At 43.3% G+C, this 19,472-nt stretch overlaps 1 protein-coding gene across 2 annotated transcripts in view; it reads left to right on the top strand.

Moving 5' to 3' along the window:
- LOC116399840 (baculoviral IAP repeat-containing protein 6-like) overlaps window positions 1–15,428 on the top strand; it is a 72,459-nt gene extending 57,031 nt beyond the window's left edge. For both annotated transcript variants that reach the window (XM_031877269.1, XM_031877270.1), the window contains exons 19-22: window positions 1,384–1,461; window positions 3,093–3,281; window positions 11,641–11,775; window positions 13,494–15,428. In XM_031877269.1, the coding sequence (XP_031733129.1) occupies window positions 1,384–1,461; window positions 3,093–3,281; window positions 11,641–11,775; window positions 13,494–13,673 (582 nt within the window). In that variant the 3' untranslated portion in view covers window positions 13,674–15,428. The remainder of the gene's footprint in view (window positions 1–1,383; window positions 1,462–3,092; window positions 3,282–11,640; window positions 11,776–13,493) is intronic.
- Window positions 15,429–19,472: the final 4,044 nt, after the last annotated feature.

A 19,472-nucleotide genomic window follows, 5' to 3' on the forward strand; every position in this document is an offset into this window, starting at 1 on the left:
TCAAGTGTGTTAATGTTCTTTAAATCAAGTCAATGTAAACATAATGGAGGATTTGATCTTTTTTAACCTTTTTAAACCTGAGTGAACAAGTGACGCAAATTAAGTCAAAAAGCACACAGTCTTCTTCTAACTCTGTAAATGAGGGGTGCCATTTTGACCATTTGTCACTGACAGGAGAATGAATACATACTGTTCATATGCATAAATCTGCACCACCTACTCCCTTCAGTGATAGCAGCTAATGCTTTACCAACAGTTTTATTTTAGCAGCATTATGGTGTTGATTTAATAATCATTTTAAATTATCTATATCAAACCCAAGTATTTTATTATGTAGGATAAAAAAATTTAAGATTTACATTTTTCATAATTATCTCAATTTTCATAGTTGAAAGTGTTTTTTTACGGAAGACCTGAGAAGCAAGTGAGAAAAGGAGATTCTGGTGATCCAATGTCTAAGTCTGATCTGAATTGTTTGACTTAAGAACAGGTGGAAAAAACATGTTTGCCAGGATAGTCTTTCTAATGCCTTTTTTCAAATTGTATCATAAAAAGCACCTTGAAACACGTATCGTAGTGTTTGAAAGTATAGCATTTCCAAGTAGCCTAGAGTGTCCTGAAAATAACATTATGACATGTACAGCTAAAACATGTAGTCACCATAAAGGGAGTGAAGAATGACCACATTCTGCCCAGGACTGAGAGAGTAGCTCTCCACTGACTGTAGTGGGAGGTTAAGGAAAATAACCTGCCTGGTCGTCCATCAAGAACCCAATATGGTGTGGACATGTCAAACTAACAGTGTAGCTGAAGACCTTCCCTGTCAGATGTCCAGTTTTCAATTCAACTTGACATTTGGTCGTGGACATCCTGGAGGTTTTCTCCACACATGTTAGAATATGTATAGCTCTCCCTCTGTGGTCCTGGCTTACCTACCATCCAGGACTTTGGGTCAAGGTGCCTAAGCTCAACCTCATTAGGCAGCCGCTGACAGTCCACATGTTTAAGTAAGGGCCCAGAAGGCTGCTGTGATAAATATATGGGGCTAGAGTTCAGCTCACTGATGAAGGATGGATATTAAATGGAGGAAAGAGAAGGTAGATTCATATAAGAAGCTTGTCAACTGGAGCTCAACAATAGCTTAGAATTGTGTCCGTTCAGTGATTTTAAGCAGCTTCAAGGTGATTAACACGATGGCAACATTTCTCATTAGCAGACAAAGGAGTATCAATTGAAGTTGAACAGAACCATAAAGAAATTGCGTAATTTGAAAGCTTGCTATCGAGTCCAGTCCAACAATGAATGGAGCCATCCCCAAGCCTCATTTATACTCATTCTTGAATCTTTAAGTCAAATCAACTGTTTTTTTTCTGTGTTAATCAGGTATGTTTAAGTATCCTCAACACATGGCATGGGAGACCAGAGGAGAAATGGAACCCACAGACCTCAAGCTTTCTACAGGTGAGGTGATGATCCATCATGGCAGTCTCCTGTCTGAATGGATCAACAGGGCTGTTGTGTGAGTCTTTGTGTCACAGGCTGTAGTTTATCTCTGCCCTGTCATTACGCCGCCAGGGGCTCTGTATTAATGAGCTTGGTGTTTCATCAGCTGACATGAAGGATCCCTTTTAAAGCCACGTTATTACTTTGCTTTGGTGACAGTGTGTGGGTATTAATCAAACCAAACACAAAGTGGTATCATTCAAACCTTGAAGATATGCCTGCTGACACACATTACTCATCTTGAAGTCCAAATCAGATAGCTTCAATAGCATGTTTAGCCCATCTGTTTTCACGTTTTATTTGTGTTATTACTTTTCTTTAGATTGTTTATTTGGAAGACAAATATTCAATTTTGTAATTGAAATGTATCGTAGGATACACAGTTAAAAAGATGCTTCACTGAGATCCATTGTGGTAAAACTGTTGAGCTTTGAATGACTGGAGATATTTTAAGGCCGTCTTGGCAAAAGAAGGATGTGATGCTCTGCCTTTAAAACATTTGTGCACTTGCTGTGAGATATTTGTGGTTTGACACCAGAAGCCAATATTTCTGCCTGCTCTATCACCTGCATTCCTGCTGTGTATAAGCTGAGCTGTAGTAGAGCTACAGCTTTCAATAAGAATGCAATGTTTCTAATGTTATTTATGGGTGATGAAATATGTTTACTTCCCAAGCTATTTGTCAAGATAGATGATCTTTTTTTTCTCAGTCTAAGGCCTCGAGGGTCTGGTCTTCTGATTTGTGCAATAGATAACGTATAGCATTAAGGGACTACTGGGAATCCAAAGCGGTGCACAGACTTGTGGGTAAACAGACACATGATGACACACCCCCACAGCATTATTGGGTTGGTTGCCCTGTGCAATCACGCATGCCGGAAAAGCTCTCAGAAATGTATACCTCCTCTGTTTTTTTATAATTCCCTCTGTTGCAGGGGTGCAGAGTGCATAGAGATGTCTCCATTGATTATCATTCCGGTCAGCATGCTGTGGATAAATGATGGAAAATGTGGGGGGGGGGGTTGAATAGGAGACAGGGGAGTAGGCAGGGATCAAGCGGTCATCAACTGAGGTGGATATCGGCTCTGAAATCTGGCAACCCAGTTTAAAACAGACAGATTGCAACAGTTGAAGGTATCCAGTTGATGGAGCATTTTGTGTGGCTGGGGCCAGCAGGCAGGCCTCCAAGCCCGAGATCGTTATAGTTGGTAATGTAGTGGCTCAGAAGGGACAGAATGATGCAGGAGGACGTCCTTAGTCTCCTTGAGACAGGCCAAGGCATTAATCCAGCTGTTAATCCAAATATATTGAAGGATATATCGCTATCGGTCCACAATATTCCTTGCTTTTGTCAGACTCTCTTCTAAATGTCCAGCATGGCCAAGACACTAAGGAGATGTCGGCATAATTTACCAATAGATCAGGATTAAACCTAACTAGTTGGACACATTCATTGTATTAGAATGTGGTTTTAATCTCTGCACCTCTGAAACCATACCAAGCTACCTTTTATATCAGTGAAGTGTGTAGAGAGGTCTTGAAACTGTTTCTCACATGATTCTGTTTCTCCCTGACTCGATCTGCTGTAGGTGCTCGTGTCGGTGCAGTCCCTCATTCTGGTGACTGAGCCCTACTTCAATGAGCCGGGGTATGAACGCTCCCGCGGGACTCCTAGTGGCACCCAGAGCTCACGGGAATATGATGGCAACATCCGGCAGGCCACCGTCAAATGGGCCATGCTGGAGCAGATGCGCAACCCCTCACCATGCTTCAAAGAGGTAGGAATCAGTGTGGTGCAAAGAGTTTTCTTGTGTTTAAAAGGTTGTTGTGATGCTCATTAACACCCTCCAGATGCCATTATTCTGTGCTGCACTGGCATAAAAGAATGAATAATGATGAAAAGCAAGTTCGCAAATAATTTTTTAATCTACATAAACTGACTTAATCTTCAAAGATTAGAACCTCCAAAACCTAAACGGGTAACTTAAAAGTTGTTATATTTTCCATGAATTGCATACGATGTATCGTTGTAATGCCAATAGTGAAAGGGAATTCTTGAGGGACTTTCTTTACATTTGGAACAAACATCTACGTATACTAAAGGATGAACTCAAGAATTTATTTGCTAATTATGATGATTTCACTCAAATGTATAGGAATAAAATGATGAAGTGATGACATTTCGGACAGACAGATGTAATTGGAACGTGACTTTCAACCGCAAGACGGTCATTTTAGTTACACTTTTGTTTTTACAAGGTTTTTCTTTTCACCTCCACTCTGAATACAAAGTTCCAGTATGATACAGAATCATTCCCATGATGTATTAGCTAAATACCTATGTCTTTCTCGACATTGTTCCACTTATTTCAGTCCAGAAACCGAAAGAGGAATGAAAAGCAACCTGTCCTACCTGAGGGTTGCTGCGCCACACTGTCTGCCAATAAATTCCCTTCTTATTAATTCCTCGGTAGATGACGTCGTCTGGAGGTTGGCCTTTCCCTCCTCCCTCCTCCCCCCTTTCTTCCTCAGTTTTTTCATAGAATAGGATCCTTTAAAGGGTCTGTAGTGAGATGGATAGTGCCGGGGAAGATAACAATCTTTCAACCTGCTCATCCACAGCAGAAATGTCAAGTAAGAGGAACGGAGGAAGAGGAGAATGAGAGAGAGGAACGGGGGTGAACGGAGGGAGAGAAATAAAAGTGATCCAATCTCCTTGACAGGATTGCATGAGAAAAACATTGACTTAAAAAAACATGGAAATATGCATATGTTTGCGAAGGGACATTTTGAGGCTTGGATTTGGGTTTACTGCTTTTTTTGTGAAAAGAGTTATTAAAGCAATCCCAATCCAAATGGCCTGAACGATTTGAGGAAAATATTTAATTGTTATTTATTATTTTTTGATCTGTATGTAAATTGCTTTCTATAAATTAATCTCTCGAATGAGGCGGGGCGGGGGGGGGGGGTCTTTATCCAGGGACGGATGATGTCTGTAAAGATTGTGAAGCCCTCTGAGGCAAGTTACAGTTGCATTGTGGACGATTTTGAGTATTTGTGGGATACATTATTCTCTTCATGTATCTTCAGCCAGTGCTGTTTGTATTTCTGTGGGGTTTGAAGGTGAAATATTATAAATCTGGCCTTTGCACAGCAGGCAATGGGTCCATGACATCACCCAGCCAGTCTGTGAAATGGGCCGTTGGACCGAGGGATATTAAGGGGAACATGGCAATGCCACCCGGCTGAGCAATCTCACACATACGCACACAGAAATTCAATTAAGCTTGGTGAGATACCCCCATGTGCTTTTCTCACCCCTGGCCTTTTAGCACTTTTAAGTCTGAGCTGAGCTGAGCCAAACATGGACTAAGAGAGGAAGACAAAGCAGCCATGAGCTATGGCTGCTTTGGCTGACCATTTAGACATGTAGATAGCCATTTAGACATGTAGAATTCTATTTAATTCAAGTCAAGGCTGTGGCTCTAATTTCATTCCTACATTTTCTCAAATGCTTTTGCTTGATGTTTCTATAAATGAAACCACAAGGAGGTGAATCCCTCTTAAGAGGGCCATGTAGTCTGGTAGTGTGACATGAATCCAGAGCAGTGTAGGACGTGTTATGGAAGCAATGTCTAGTCAAATCAGAGTGCTAGTGTAAAAAATGACTAACATGATGTTGTTGTATCGTATGATTTACAGAGTGAAGTGTATGTCTGCAAGATACGCAGCTTTGTCTCGTTTGTTTTTGGAATCAATTCTCAGTGTTATTACTTCAGCAGTCATTTTGATAGTTATATCATTACATTAACACTACTCATGACATTTTTGGAAATGATATCAGATATTTTAACATCTGTAATCCCCTCAAGGAGTGCTAGGTGCTCTGGTAAATTCTCTACGGAAGGCAAGAGAAGATAATAGAAGTAATCGGACTGAATTGCCATTTAACTTCACTTCAGTCAGTAGAAAGTAATGATGGAGGAGTTAACTCAACTTTTTTCATGACAATCAAGGTTTTTTCTCTTCGATTTACAACCACCTGAACAGCTACGCCTTCTTCATGCATGTCCTCATTTTTTTATCTATTTTACTGAAGCTATTTTTCATAAAAATATATAGCTTGGTAGATAGCTAGCGATGTACTTAATACCAGGCGCCACATCCTGTTCTGAAAAGTGAAGCCAATACTGAAGTGCCCTAAAGCTGCATTCTCTCTAGTGTCCATCAGGGGGCGACTCCTCTGGTTGTATAGAAGTCTATGAGAAAATGACTCTACTTCTCTCTTGATTTATTACCTCAGGAAACATTGTAAACATGAGTTTATGGTCTCAATCTCTAGTTTCAAGTTTTCTTCAATACAGCATGATGTTCATTTAGTAAATGATGGTCCATTTAGAGTCAAACAGACTATAAAGCAGGGGATGCTTTAGGGCGGGGCTACCTTCTGATTGACAGGTCGCTGCTTCTACCAGAGCCGTATACGGTGTCTCTGCGTTACTCCTCTAAAATTCCAAATACGTTCCCTTTCCTTCACTGGTTGCAAAAATCCAAGAAGTCGACATCCAAAATTCGCAAAACACAAAGTATGGTAATCAAACTGTGCCGGCATTTAGTCAGCCACTACACTGTTCCTGAAAACTGAATGCACGGCTTGTTGAACATTCCGTGTTTTGGCTTACATCTGCTGTCCTTGGTGCTGAAGATGCAGCAATGTCTGCTGACGCGTCGGACCCCGCCGCTGCTCAGCTGATGCGTCTCAAGACTGATGCTGTCAAGTCTCTCACTTGCCTAAGCACACCCTGTCACTCTTCATGAGGCAGCATCTTAAGCATTTCCACTCCTGACTAGGGATGCAAATTTTACTCTTGATATGCTTAACAAGCCGCCCAGCAGCAACGATAACCTGATCCACACACAGGTTAAATCCTTCATTCATCACCAGCGTATGAGCAGAGTCCCCAGGTCTCCCGTCTGGGAGAGTTAGCAGCCACCATGTTACATGTCTCGTACACTTTCCCTGTGACTCTCCTCTGCATCAAATAGTTTAGCTGCAAGGTTGTCAGCTGTGTGTCTGCCTGGAACACTGTCGGGGTTTCCACCAGCGTAACGTCAGCTAGTGGTTGGTCAAGAGAGAGAGAGCGTGAGTGATGATGAGTATGAAGTTAGCAGTGACGATACACCTGTGAACATAGCAGTGCACTTTATTTGTCGGAGAATAAATGCTACAATTACTCAACACGCAGGCCAAGTTCCCGTGTCTTTCTCGCCACTTGCTGATTAATGTGAAGGGGCTTAACCTGAAGCTAGCGGCAACCACGACCAAGGCTCACTCCTGTCAGGTGGACCAGCTGTTCTCCTTTGAGTTTTGCTCACCTTTTTTTTCTTTTAATTGTTTAACTGATGGCATTAATTGTTCATAATTGTTTTTGTCAGTTTAACGGTTATTTTTTACATGCCAAGTCTTACATAAACATGTGGCAGTTTTGTGATTGGCAGTTAGAGGCGTCCTTTCAATAACCCGTCTTGATGGTGGAGTGTAGATATGCACCACATCTGTAGGGCTCACGGCACTGTTTCTGTTTGAAAACCCAATACATCACTCTATGTATGTATTGTCACTCTAGGTCTTTAGAGGCCGTCTTCCACGATGACTGAAAATCAATGGAGTTGTTCAGCCAGTCCTAAAAGAGGCCCTCCATGTGAACCAGTGGGCCTCTGTGGTCTTGTAGTACAGCTTTATCATAAACCTCCACACCAACCTTTGCCTTTCCAGCTGTTTTCACTTTTGATGAATAACAGCAGACACTCAACGGCAGTTTCACTATTCTCTAACCCTGTCACAGAGCTGTTGCACTTTTCCATCATCTTGACCTCATCTTGCTCAGAACATGCCGTATAAAGCTTGATGATCATATGAGCTTAGCATGGGATTCATTAGTAGAACAGGCTTAATGTCAGAGCCAAAGGCCCTCCGGAAAGTTCAACGAGGATTCCCTTTCTTTGGATGGTTCACAGAAAATCTTTGTAACTTAGAAGGTGGGACAAACACTTTTTTGATAGGTGCAAAGAAACAAACTATTCAATCAACTCCAAACCAAAAAAGCTCCTTTGTATTGTTTTATCCATCAGGTCTGCCTGTATATACGTACAGTAGCTAGCTGCCCACTGCTGCTGAGCAGCACTCCAGTCAGTGAACCTTTGTGCACCATTGCTTTCACGTGGTTTGTGTTGACTGTAAGGGAAGAGACCTCTCTTGTTCAGAGTAAGTCTCCTTACTCCTTAAAAGTAAGTTTCCTTTTTGTCGCCTTTCATCCACCTGACTTCCACTTTTTAAGTCTTAAAGAAGATTTCCTTTTTCTGGTGAGTTCAAAATTCAAAATGGTTCTATTGAAACTTTTATGAGCTGTTCATGGTCTTTGCTGGTCTAGCTCTAGATGTAATCATTCCCATTTTAGCCCTAGTGGCAAAGTAACCAATACCATGTAATGTATGTAATGTAATACCAAAATCCATTTTGGGCCTCCTCGCTTATTCCCTTCAACCAGGTGCCCTCAATAGTCTGTGCACAAAGTACTGCCTGTTGTTAAAGGTACATTGTTTAGCAGTATGTGGCAAGTACATTTTTATTGTCCATATTGATGATGGTGCTACTGTTCTTTAGCTCATATGAACATTATATTAGTGGGATCCAACTGCATAGATACGATTTTATCTTTGGTGTCTGTGTGGGAGAATCCAATGTTACCACATGGTATTTATAGAGAACGCTGGAGAATGGAGTACGGGCCTAAATTATGCAGCAGCAGACTGTCAGGTGGAGTTAAGGACAATGGGTTGCATGTTAAAATATGGATAATTGTGTGTGTGTGTGTGTGTGAGAAAGAAAGAGAACACTAGTAAATGTGCATGTTTGAGGTGAGTAATGACCTAACTGTGTGTATGGTGTTGGCAAGCTGTGTGAGTGTGAAGTCAGCGTTGACATCTTATTTACATCTGCACTGGAATGTAAAAGGGCCTTTGGAGCCACTGACATCCTTAACTAGCTCCACATCATGTCAGGCAAATTGCACCAGAACTGGCTCAGTACCATAGGATGAGGGTCAATGTCACAGACCATGTGGGTCTACTTTTTATATATTCTTCAGCTGACGTCTGGAGGCCGTGCTCATATGGATCAAGAGCTGCACTCGATGAAGCTTCCACGGCTGCACAGAAACGTGTGCAGAAAGACCTTGAGTCTCGCACAAAATCCTTCCCATTCACTGCGTACGGTGTCTCATAGCAACTCTCTCACACACAGCACAAAGTGGTAGGGAGCTGTCCTCACAGGGGATTGGATTGTTCCCATGAGTACTCTCTATCGCTGCATTATTGATCGGTATGACCAAGCCAGCAGCCCTCAGGTGTTACCTCTTCTTTAACAGTGTGTGTGTAGAGCCGTATCAGTGTCTCTCAGCAGACATCATGGGGCTGACTGGTTGTCTGGAACAGCTTTCTAGAGACTGTTATTGGAACAAAAAGCAGCAACACCTGTCTGTAATTTCACTAAGCCTGATTACTTTTACCTGTAGCCTTGCAACACCCAGGACTCCATCTAGTTCCTGGAGACATACATGTATAGGCATAATACTCAGAGTTCTGCCTGTACTTCCAACAATACTTCCCTTTTTGGTTCTCGATGTTGTCACAGAACAGATACATTTCATAGCTTACTTTCAGAGAATACAAAACGAGCAAATGCATTATTGCTTCATTTTGTCTTTGTTTTGGCTAACTTGACATAATCTTGTCATGGCTAAACGTTACCTAAATCCCTAAAACTCTGCAAGACTTTTACAATAAACTGCTGGTGGAGAAGGAGGAAAATGTGTTGCATACAGTTAGCGGTAGAGGAATACATCTCAACAATAGTGTTGTGGCTCTGTTGATGCCAAGGTTGGTCGGTTTGTTGGTTTATGACCAAATATCTATCTATAACTAATCACATTCCCATCAGCCTCAGCTGTGCTTGTGTTATTATGACTGCTGAGCATCACCATGTTAGCATCTTTATTGTGATTTGATATTCTATGCAGGTCACTGTTTCAAAGCGATATTCTGAGTAATATTGTACCAACGAGATGAGTTTGTAGAGAATAAGCCGTGTTTGAATGAGTGCTAGAAACCTGTTTGATCTGAGCTTGTGGATGTCAGGGTTGGAAATCTTTGTGCTGCTGTACCGGAGCGGGTCAGGGCTGGTACCTGAGACCTCAGCACTCTACTGATGGAATACAGGAAACTAAGAATAAGGGACTTTCTAACGGCTGCTTGCTTTAGTCTCGCCCTTGACCCTTCATGTGTCGAGTGTTTCCACATGCCCATTCCTCGGCTGCTCTTCCTTCCTCGGTTGCCCTGTGGAATAATGAGTGGACAGCGTTACCTCAAAGGTCACTGAGTTGATCTGCCAGGGGCTCTCCATCAGAGAACCTCGTCTCTGACTGCACATGTGAGCTGCATGTACTCGTATGTACAGCTATCCATGAACCTGTGCATGTGCATCAAGACATGTATTTTCCTGAAAGGTCATTTGCATTTAGAGCTTCCTTCCATTTTGTGATAGATGGCCATGTTCAAAGACCAAACGGTAAACGGCTGCTGGCCCTCGCTGCATGGAGCCCCAGGAAAAAACATATTAACCACATGTGTGAACACGTCTAGGCATAAGGTCAGGCATCGGCTCTTGTCATTGTGTTTCTCATCATGGGTTGTACGCCGAAACTGTGTCTTGTTACTGGATCTTGTCTCGTTTTCAAGCAGAGTCAAGCGGCCGCTGATCTAACCATGTTTACCACACATCTGTGACCTTGAAACATTCCCTCTCAGCTGGGGACCGTCACCCACCACACTGAATGTAATTCAGGGAGCAGAGGGAGTGGGGGGTTGGGTGCGTGGAACATTAAACAGGAAGAGATGGGAAGTAGCGACAAAGATGGAATGAAGATGAAGAGTGGGAGATGAGGAGGGAAGAGAGAGATTAAAGTGGTCCCCAAACTCTCCTCCCCTGGTAAACAGCAAATCAGCAGGCACCATAATAACTAATCCACTCCCTCCACCAGCAGAGCTGCGACTCTACAGCACTCACTGCATACTGATGGCCCGGCCCTGGCGACTGTTGCTAGGAAGTGGATTGGAGGGGCAGGGGACCTGGGTGTAGATGACATCAGAAAGACTAAAGCACCCTTAATAAACAGCTGCTCAGGGATGGAGAGAGGTTGATCACTGTCCTTTGAGAGGAATCAGTATGCTGTGCATTGCATGTGCTTCATTCCATACATTGTAGAGGGAGTGAACAGATTCATGAGAGAGACACTGATAAAAGATACGAGCCCTCCTTTTCTATCAAGGGATGGCCCAATAACCAGCAAGGCTCTACGCAGCAGTTACTATTGCATTTATGGTAAACGGATTAACATCTGGATCACCATCAGACCAAACTTGAGCATTTCAAAACTAAAATAACTGATAACATGGAGGTTTTGGTTCCTTGCTTTATTTACAGCAAATAATAATCACAGCGTAGCCGGACACGCCCATCCTAACATGGCTACTTTCTGAAGAGGTGTTGAGAAATGGGACCACGTATCCAATAGCTGTTGAGGACCACAGTGGTTAGCCGCCCGACAGACATTCCTAGAGCCACACCGCTAGTGGTCATGATCATGTGAAGCTCAACAGTTTGGACATGAAGGGAGTGTTCTTCTTGTTTTATTCATGTCAATATTTGACCACTGGAATGTTTCTGCAGTCTGTTTTCATCTGCCACAGACTCTGACTCAGCTCAAAACCTGATTGGAGTCTTGAAGCCTTTGGACAATCACTAATTATGTGCGCAAGTTGAAACATTTGAAAATGGCACAGACGCATCTTTTTCAAAATGTTACACTCCCAGAGCAAATGTGTCTTTATCTGTGTAACAACACACAGTTTGAGAAGCAACCAATACCAATAGAGGATAATATACCATGAGCATAAAACAAGCTTTAAATAAATCTGCTATAAATGACTTGTGAAGGCTTGTCACAACCCTTCACTACATACCTATACGAGTGTATATATGTCCCTGTGGTTGAACACTGTTGTGCCATGTGTTTGCAGGTGATCCACAAACACTTCTACCTGAAGCGAACAGAGATCATGTCTCAGTGCGAGGAGTGGATCGCTGACATCCAACAGTACAGCAGCGACAAGAGGGTAGGCCGCACCATGTCCCACCATGCCGCTGCACTGAAGGTAATGGCATTAAATGTACCCGCGTAACGTATTGACAAAGCACCGTCGGTATTCTGGGCTGGGAGCGCACATTTCAACTCTAATTAACAGCGAACTGTCTGTAAGGGACAGCGGGCTCTCGACAGGCCGCCTTGTATCATGTTCCCAGCTGACAAACACAGGAGCTCATGACACACACACACACCAACACAATAACCAGTCTCTTCGGCAGCTCTCATCTCTTCTCCCTCTGCCAGTAAATAAACTCAACTAATCCCCACTGTAAATAATCCGGCTCCACTGATAACAGCTAGCTGCTGTCCCACAACTGCCTCTTCTCATTTAGCTTCCTTGTTTGAGTGTAAAGTAATGTTGCTTTATCCCCATTCTGCATGTTCTTCAGTCTATGCTGCGGGTCAGCAGAGATGTTTTCCTATTTTTATCGACATTGTTTTTTGGCATTTTGCCTTTTTGTGTGAGTTGACATTTTGAATGAAAGTATTTTTAGACATCAGTCAAGGTCACACACACTTTGCAGGAGGTGGGATCTTCACTTGAGTCTCTTGTATGGAGGTCCTGGTCACACTCTCACGTGAAGCTGCTCAGTGCAACCAGTTTGAGCTGACAGCCAGTAAGCAGCTCCAGCAGACTGTGCTAACTGATATACATATTTGGATGAGTATTATCTCATTTTTGAGGAAAAGTCTGTTGAGATTTTATATTTTTCTTATAGTTAACGGATCCCATGACAACACACACTGACAGGTATGGTGTGTGAATCAAAGCCTGAAACATCTCATTCCTCTGTGACCTAAAGACCCAATGTTGTCCACAAACTTATGAAGACTAACACCCCCTCAGACAGACACTGAGAGACAGGTCAGAGTCCTCCGGCTTTAATGAGCTGAACCTTGAGTGAACAAATGAAAAATGAAAAGAAGAGAAGAGAGTAAATATAGCATGTGTTGAGTAGACCCACGTCATACACACATCTGCTGTCTGAAATGGTGCAAGGGTCTACAGATGTATGCTAGTGTCAGCATGCTAACATGCTCACCATGACGAGGTTAACATGCTGATGTTTAGCAGGTTTATGGTTAACCACGTTCAACATGTTAGTTTAGCATGATGACACGCTAACATGAAAAGAGGCACAGAGTACAAGGCTGTCATTAGTTCTGCAGGTTTTCAGTACAAGCTTTACTTTGGGGACAGTGAATGTGTGTCAATAGACTTCACTCTTACACTGGATGAACACACACACTGTAGTTAACTACTACTTAATCCCACATTCATCATCCTGCTGCTGCCCAAAATGCTAGCAGGGCACAAATGTCTGGACTTGCATAGGCATTCTCTTCTGGCCCCAAGTATCTTTAGGGTCCCTCCTCACATGAGGGCCATGTCCCCTTCCCCCCCAGTCCTACACCCCTGCTACTTTGAAATGTGCGTTAATCTGCTGCTGAAAATAGTCCCACCAAATGCAGCCGTTTTAGGAAATCAGAGCCTTTTTTTAAAACTAACTTATTTGTGAGATTTTCCTAAAGTTTTAACTCTTTAGTGGGAACAAGTGGCTTTGGGGCTGAGAACCACAGAGACACATTCATGGGATTTGTTGACAATAAGAAAAATATAGAATAAGCAGATTTAACAACATGTTAATCTCTAAAAAATGTGTTCTATTCCTTTAATGTTTGCTGTAAAGTTAAGCCCGCCCCTGGTGTGTGTTGTCCCTGCAGAGACACACAGCTCAGCTCAGAGAGGAGCTTCTGAAGCTGCCCTGCCCCGACGGTCTGGAGCCCGACAGCAACGAGTTCTCTGAGAGGAGCGCCGCCCTCCTCCTCAAAGAGCTGTCCAGTCAGGACGCAGAGAAGCCCGGTGGCAGTCAGGACGGCCACTGTGGCGAGGGACAGCTATGAGTCTTCACCCTCCCGCCCTCTCCCTTCCCTCCCCCCTCCTCCCTCCTCCTCCTCATGATGATGATTATTACTCTCGAAAAGACTTGATGGCTTCAGAGCACAAGCCACCACTTTGTCAATATTTGTATGTAAAGATCTACTAGCAGAATAGCAGGGGATGTGGGGAACCAGAACACGATGACGAGAACAATGGAGTATGCTTCGCCCTTATTGAAAACTTTTATTTACCTGTAAAAGACTGTAAACATTTTGTGCTTTTTTCCAATTGTGAAATAACCACTGATTGGTATGTTATTAAACTTGTTTATGTATACATAATGGCAGAGAGAAAAAATCAGATTATATAAGGGAAACTACCTTTAGAGAAGAATGTTTACTGAATGTTAATTTCCTTTTCTTTTTTTTCTTTTCTTTGACTTTTTTTGAGAACAGTTGTAACCAAGGATATTGGTCATTCTTTAAAGTTACTAAAAGAAAACGCACACGTAACAGAACCTGAGATAAAAAGCCCCTCTGGTCATCATTGCTTCATTTGATTTCTCTCGGATCATATCCACTTGAATAAATGCTGAGATGACGTTCTTAATTGCTATGTTATCTCTTTTACAGGCTCCAAATTAAAAAGCACCATGCTCTGGATAAACATGTGTTGCCTCACACAACTTCTCCATGACCGCTTTCCATCGACATGACTGTAGATCATAAGAGTGTCAGAGCCACATGGGAAATTAGTTTTGAAGGCTTGTGCATGTGTATGTGTGTTTCCTGTGCAACAATCCCCAGTGAGATACAAAGCTGTGATGTGCCTTTGATCTACACCACGCCACCAAATACTCCAACAGAGTACCTTTACTGATTCCTTTGCTATTTCTACAAAATTTATAATTCTGCTCCGTCTGATATAAAAAAATTGCTTTGATCTTTTCTTTTTTTATGTTGAACTTCAGTGAACAAATGCACTTTCTATTTTAGTCACTCCTTAGAACAGTCACATTCTCCTTTTGCTAAGACATTAAATGGAGCTTGAAAGTATGGATTGATTGTGCGAATGCTTCTTTCTGCGTGTGACAGGACGTCAGCCCCGTCACCTCGACGAGAGACGGACCACACCTGAGCAAAGATGTCAGTCAGAGAACTAGTTGTTGCAATATCGATGACTCGTCAGTGACACACGGGATACTTTGTGAATACTCTGTTGGTTGAGAGGTTGAAAGAAAAAACATGCAGGGGTATAATCTTCATCCATGTCATTGTCAGTGCATTCTAGTTTTCTTTTATGAAAGTATTGGGACTAATTTGTTGGGTGTGTTCATCTGCCTTTTCTGCTATTTCCTTCTCCATGCATCTTGGAAGTAGGTGAACCCTCAGCTCTGCTTTTTCTGCTCTTTCAGGGTTACTTTATTTTCTGAATGTCTTTGACAACCTCAACTTCTTAAATTCAGCTGATAAAGGCCATAAAATCTTAAAATGTGAAAACATTTTTTAGTAACCCCAAACATTCACATCTAAATAAGCAACATGGAAGTTAAAATGTGTAACATCTTTATGTATTATTTATGTAGACAGCCATGCTCGCTAACTTTGGCCGAAAATCTTGCGTGTTAATGTCGGCACATTAATACTCATCGGTACAAAAAGCTCATGAGATAATGGGATTGCAGGGCCTGTTATTGTATGCGGATGGTGGCAGTTTAGGTTGAAGAAAAGAGTCACTTCCACACCCAAATCCCTGAGAAATAAACAATTCACTCCAAATGAATTGCAAATTTGTTTTTTGACCTGCATTTGTAAATATTTATAGAAAGCAGACGGGTTTAAAGGCCATGATAGTTGTAAAACATCCCATTCTATAAATGAGTACCTGTAATTTAGCACTGAAGTTAATTTTACTACAAGCAACTTTAGTTTTGTGTCGAGTTTGGCGTTCCCTGTGGACCAAAGCTGTAGTGTTTTTTAGCACCAGTTTCCTCTTAGAAAAGCCCATTTTACTGCAGCAGGTCTGGTTCTCCCGTGCCGCCCTTCCCTCCAGTGGGCCCAGTAATACGGCCTGGGCCTCCAGCGGAGTGGTGTCAGTGTTGGCTCCCAGCGGGGACTGGAGGAGCAGCGAGGTGAAGCTCTGCTCCTGGCCGGAGGAGGAGGTGCTGCTGCATGGAGTTCTCTTCCTGCCGGATCTGGGTCTGTCCACAGTGGGCTGGTCACTGCTGGAGTCTGAGCTGAAGGTGAACCTGCATGATGTCGCCGGCACCGATGACCAGCATTAAGAATAACTATATAATTTAGCGCTTACTGATGGTCTCGTTTAGATTACTTATGCAGGTTTTTTTTTTTTTAGATGCATCAGTAATATTTTGACTGTTTCAGTTGAAAACTTTAAAAGTTGAGTATACATGATGCCTTACCTCTGTGCATTTCAGCTACTAAGGTGGAAAAACATGGACGCCTGCAGCAAAAAGGCCCATCTAGCGTCAAAAGTATCAGAAGAAATCCAAATTGGGAAGACTGAATGTGATCTGAGCTGTTTAAGAACACCTGGACTATATTCTACTGGAGCTTTCAACAGCATCACAGTCTTGAGTGGATAAAGTTTGCTCAGGTGTAATATGATCTAATTTACTTACTCCCCTGGCGTCAAATTCCAAATACTGTTTGCAATTTGTTTAAGTATATGTGAAAAAAAGATGTAATTAATGTTCCAAATCATACACGTATTAGTGTTAGAAGTTGTAACGCATGACAAAACCAAGTCTGAGCAGTTTCAAGATCCAGTCCAGACCGACTCAATAACTCAAGACCTGCTGTCTTACTGTTTATAGTTGTGATAGAAATTCAATCACTCAGTACAGTTTAAAATGTGGTAGGGACAGGAAACAACATGAATACTAAATGCTTATTTGCTAAAAGAATGATGTAGAATATGTATTAGAAGTATCTGCATCAAACTAATCATCCAGAATTAGGTTACTTACACGCAAAACACTCACTAACATAAGCATTACTTTAACTTATAAATGGTCAGACAGAACACTGCATGTGATGGAAAGAATTTTGTGACCAGATGGGAAACTGACTGCAGAACTCCAGCCTCCCAGGGAGCAGAATGAAAGCGGTGGGAAAAAGACGACCAAACACTTAAAAGAGGAGAGAGGAAAGCAGGGTAAGAGCAAGCAGAAGGAAGTGGATAGTGATAAGGTTTTCACATCACATGAATGCTAGTGACATGAGCATGTACAATAAGACTGAAGAAATAGTAATCCCAGAGAAGGGCCTATAAAAAAATGAACGAAAAGAGAACGGACAAAAAGTAACATATGAAGTAGACCCCGGTTGTGGATATACCATAATGTCTAGGAGGGAATTTTACAAGTTATTCCATGGTACACAGGCTTGCTAAGTGTTGCTTCAAACTGAGCACATACGGTGGCCATAGATTGCCGTGTTAGGAACCGCCAGGGTAAGAGTGGAACACAAAGGCATCGCTAAGATGTTAGCAGTTGTGATTGTTAAAGGTTCAGGGACAAGTCTCGTGGGATGAGGCTGGATTAAGGCTCTGAAATTAGATTGGCAATCTATACATATAGTAGAGGACAGAGAACACCCTCTATAGGAAGTGCTTTCGAGACATGAAAGACTTCACAGCAAAAATACAGGTAGCCAGTGATGCCACACCCTGCTTCTATGAGCTAAGGTCAGTGCCTTTTGCAATGAAGAGGAAATTCACTAGCATGGAACACACCATAATAAGGATAGTTAAGTGATATTAATATAAGAGCAACTACTGAATAATGTAAACGAGTAATGGTAGTAAAAGAGGATGAGGGTGGAGGTCATGTGATCAGGGTAGTCTGGGTGTCTGATGTAGGTGGCAGGGGAGAAGGAGACTCAGGATGGGGGTTCTGTCTTGGGTTTGATGTTAGGCCGAGCCAGCTACAGACACCCAAAAGATTGGGCAGAGCTGAGGTGAGGCTTGACGGAGGTCGCTGAGACTATTTCAGATGTCGGCTTGGTATTGCTGGTAGGACCAGTGACCTAGGACTCGAATTGTCTGGTCGGAGATGCCTAGTCTGGCTGCCGTGGAAGCTGCTCCAATGCGGAAGGAATGTATTGAATAGTGTTCGGGAGATATGCCGGAGGTGTCAAAATTTGATGGAAACGCTTGTTAAACCAGAAGCGGGTGGCCATTTTCCCGTTTTCAGTGAGAAAGAGTGGAACTTGAGGAGAGGCGTGCACTGCATACCTGGCGTGGATGTATTTAGAAAGCAGCTCAAAAGGAGTCAAGACAGAAGATGTAGATGGGAATTTACATTCCTAGCTGGTTAGTTTTACTTCTCCGGCGAATTAATACAAGAGAGTCTGGGGTGTGAACGGTGATGTCAGACAGACTGGGATGGAGGGATAGCTTATAAATGGAGGAAGCTGAAGTGAATTCTCAGCACCGGCGGAAGCTGAAAAAAGCCAGCAGAAACATGGATTCCAAAGTTAGGTTGACTGAGTGGGATGAGTAGCCTGACGAAGTAAGAGAATGCAGAGGCTGAGTAGGTCGGATGTTAGTGGCAAGCGTTTAGCAGATAGGATAGGTTTGTGTTTGTGTAAGCCTTAATTGCTCATTGCATGGAGAAGTCTGGAGCTGGGATAATGCTATTGATGTTTGGAATGTGTGTGCCGTGGGGAGAAGACAGGTCGATGAAGATTCTCTTTTTACCCGAGTATTTCCGAGTGGCGATACTGATGGGGCTGCAGACTACTGGGAAAGGTGGGTTGGTAAATGGGCCTATCATGAACCCCTCTTTGACCTCTTTGGCTAGTAAGGTGTCAACAGTGTCAGGTTCAGAAAGAGCAGACTGAAGACTGAAAAGTGTCAGGAATAATTTCTTTGCCCGGGTGGAAACCGTGGGTGAACCTGTTTAACAGAAAGTTGACGAACTCCCTATCAGGCTTGTTTTGTAGCGCAGTGGCTAGAGCCTTTACCTTGGCAGGTGTGCCGGGGTACCGTGCTAGTCAGTCTGCCTGTATGGTAGGATTATGGGGCCAGGTGTTTCTTGTGTGAGCGCCACCGCAGAAAGAGCAGACGTGCAGGAGTCTGCAGTTGGAAAGAGAGCAGCCGAGATGGTTAAAGTTCTTGCACACCATCCTGCCTCCATGGTAGAGGATCGGCCGCCCTCGTTTGTCAACGCCCTAGGGGATGGGAGCATTGAACGAAGTACATATGTCGACGGGCTTAGGGATGATGGGAGGAGGAGGTGCGTGAGCTGAGAGGAGCAAGGGAAGTGCATGTTGAGACTGGATGTGAGGGAGCCCCACATTGCTGAGATGTACGGTCTGCGAAAATGCAGCAGTAAAGCTCTGAGACAAAGGTGCCCTAATAAGTCCCCTGATTAAACTGTTGCAAGCGCCCTGCTGCCTTGGTAGTGAAGAGAACATCCATCCATCCATCCATCCATTTTCCTCCGCTTATCCGGGGTCAGGTCGCGGTGGCAACAGGCCAAGCAGGCTGACCCAGACTTCCCTCTCACCGGCAACATGTTCCAGCTCATTCTGGGGGATCCCGAAGCGTTCCCAGGCCAGCTGGGAGATGTAATCCCTCCAGCATGTTCTGGGTCTTCCCCGGGGTCTCTTCCCAGTTGGACGTGCCTGGAAAACCTCCAGTGGGAGGCGTCCAGGAGGCATCCTAATTAGATGCCCGAACCACCTCAGCTGACTCCTTTTGACGCGAAGGAGTAGCGGCTCGACTCCAAGCTCCCTCCTGATGACCGAGCTCCTTACCCTATCTCTAAGGCTGAGCCCGGCCACCCTACGGAGGAA

The sequence above is a fragment of the Anarrhichthys ocellatus genome, unplaced genomic scaffold (genome assembly GCF_004355925.1).
Source record: "Anarrhichthys ocellatus isolate YVR2014 unplaced genomic scaffold, GSC_Weel_1.0 scaffold131, whole genome shotgun sequence".
NCBI lineage: Eukaryota > Metazoa > Chordata > Actinopteri > Perciformes > Anarhichadidae > Anarrhichthys > Anarrhichthys ocellatus.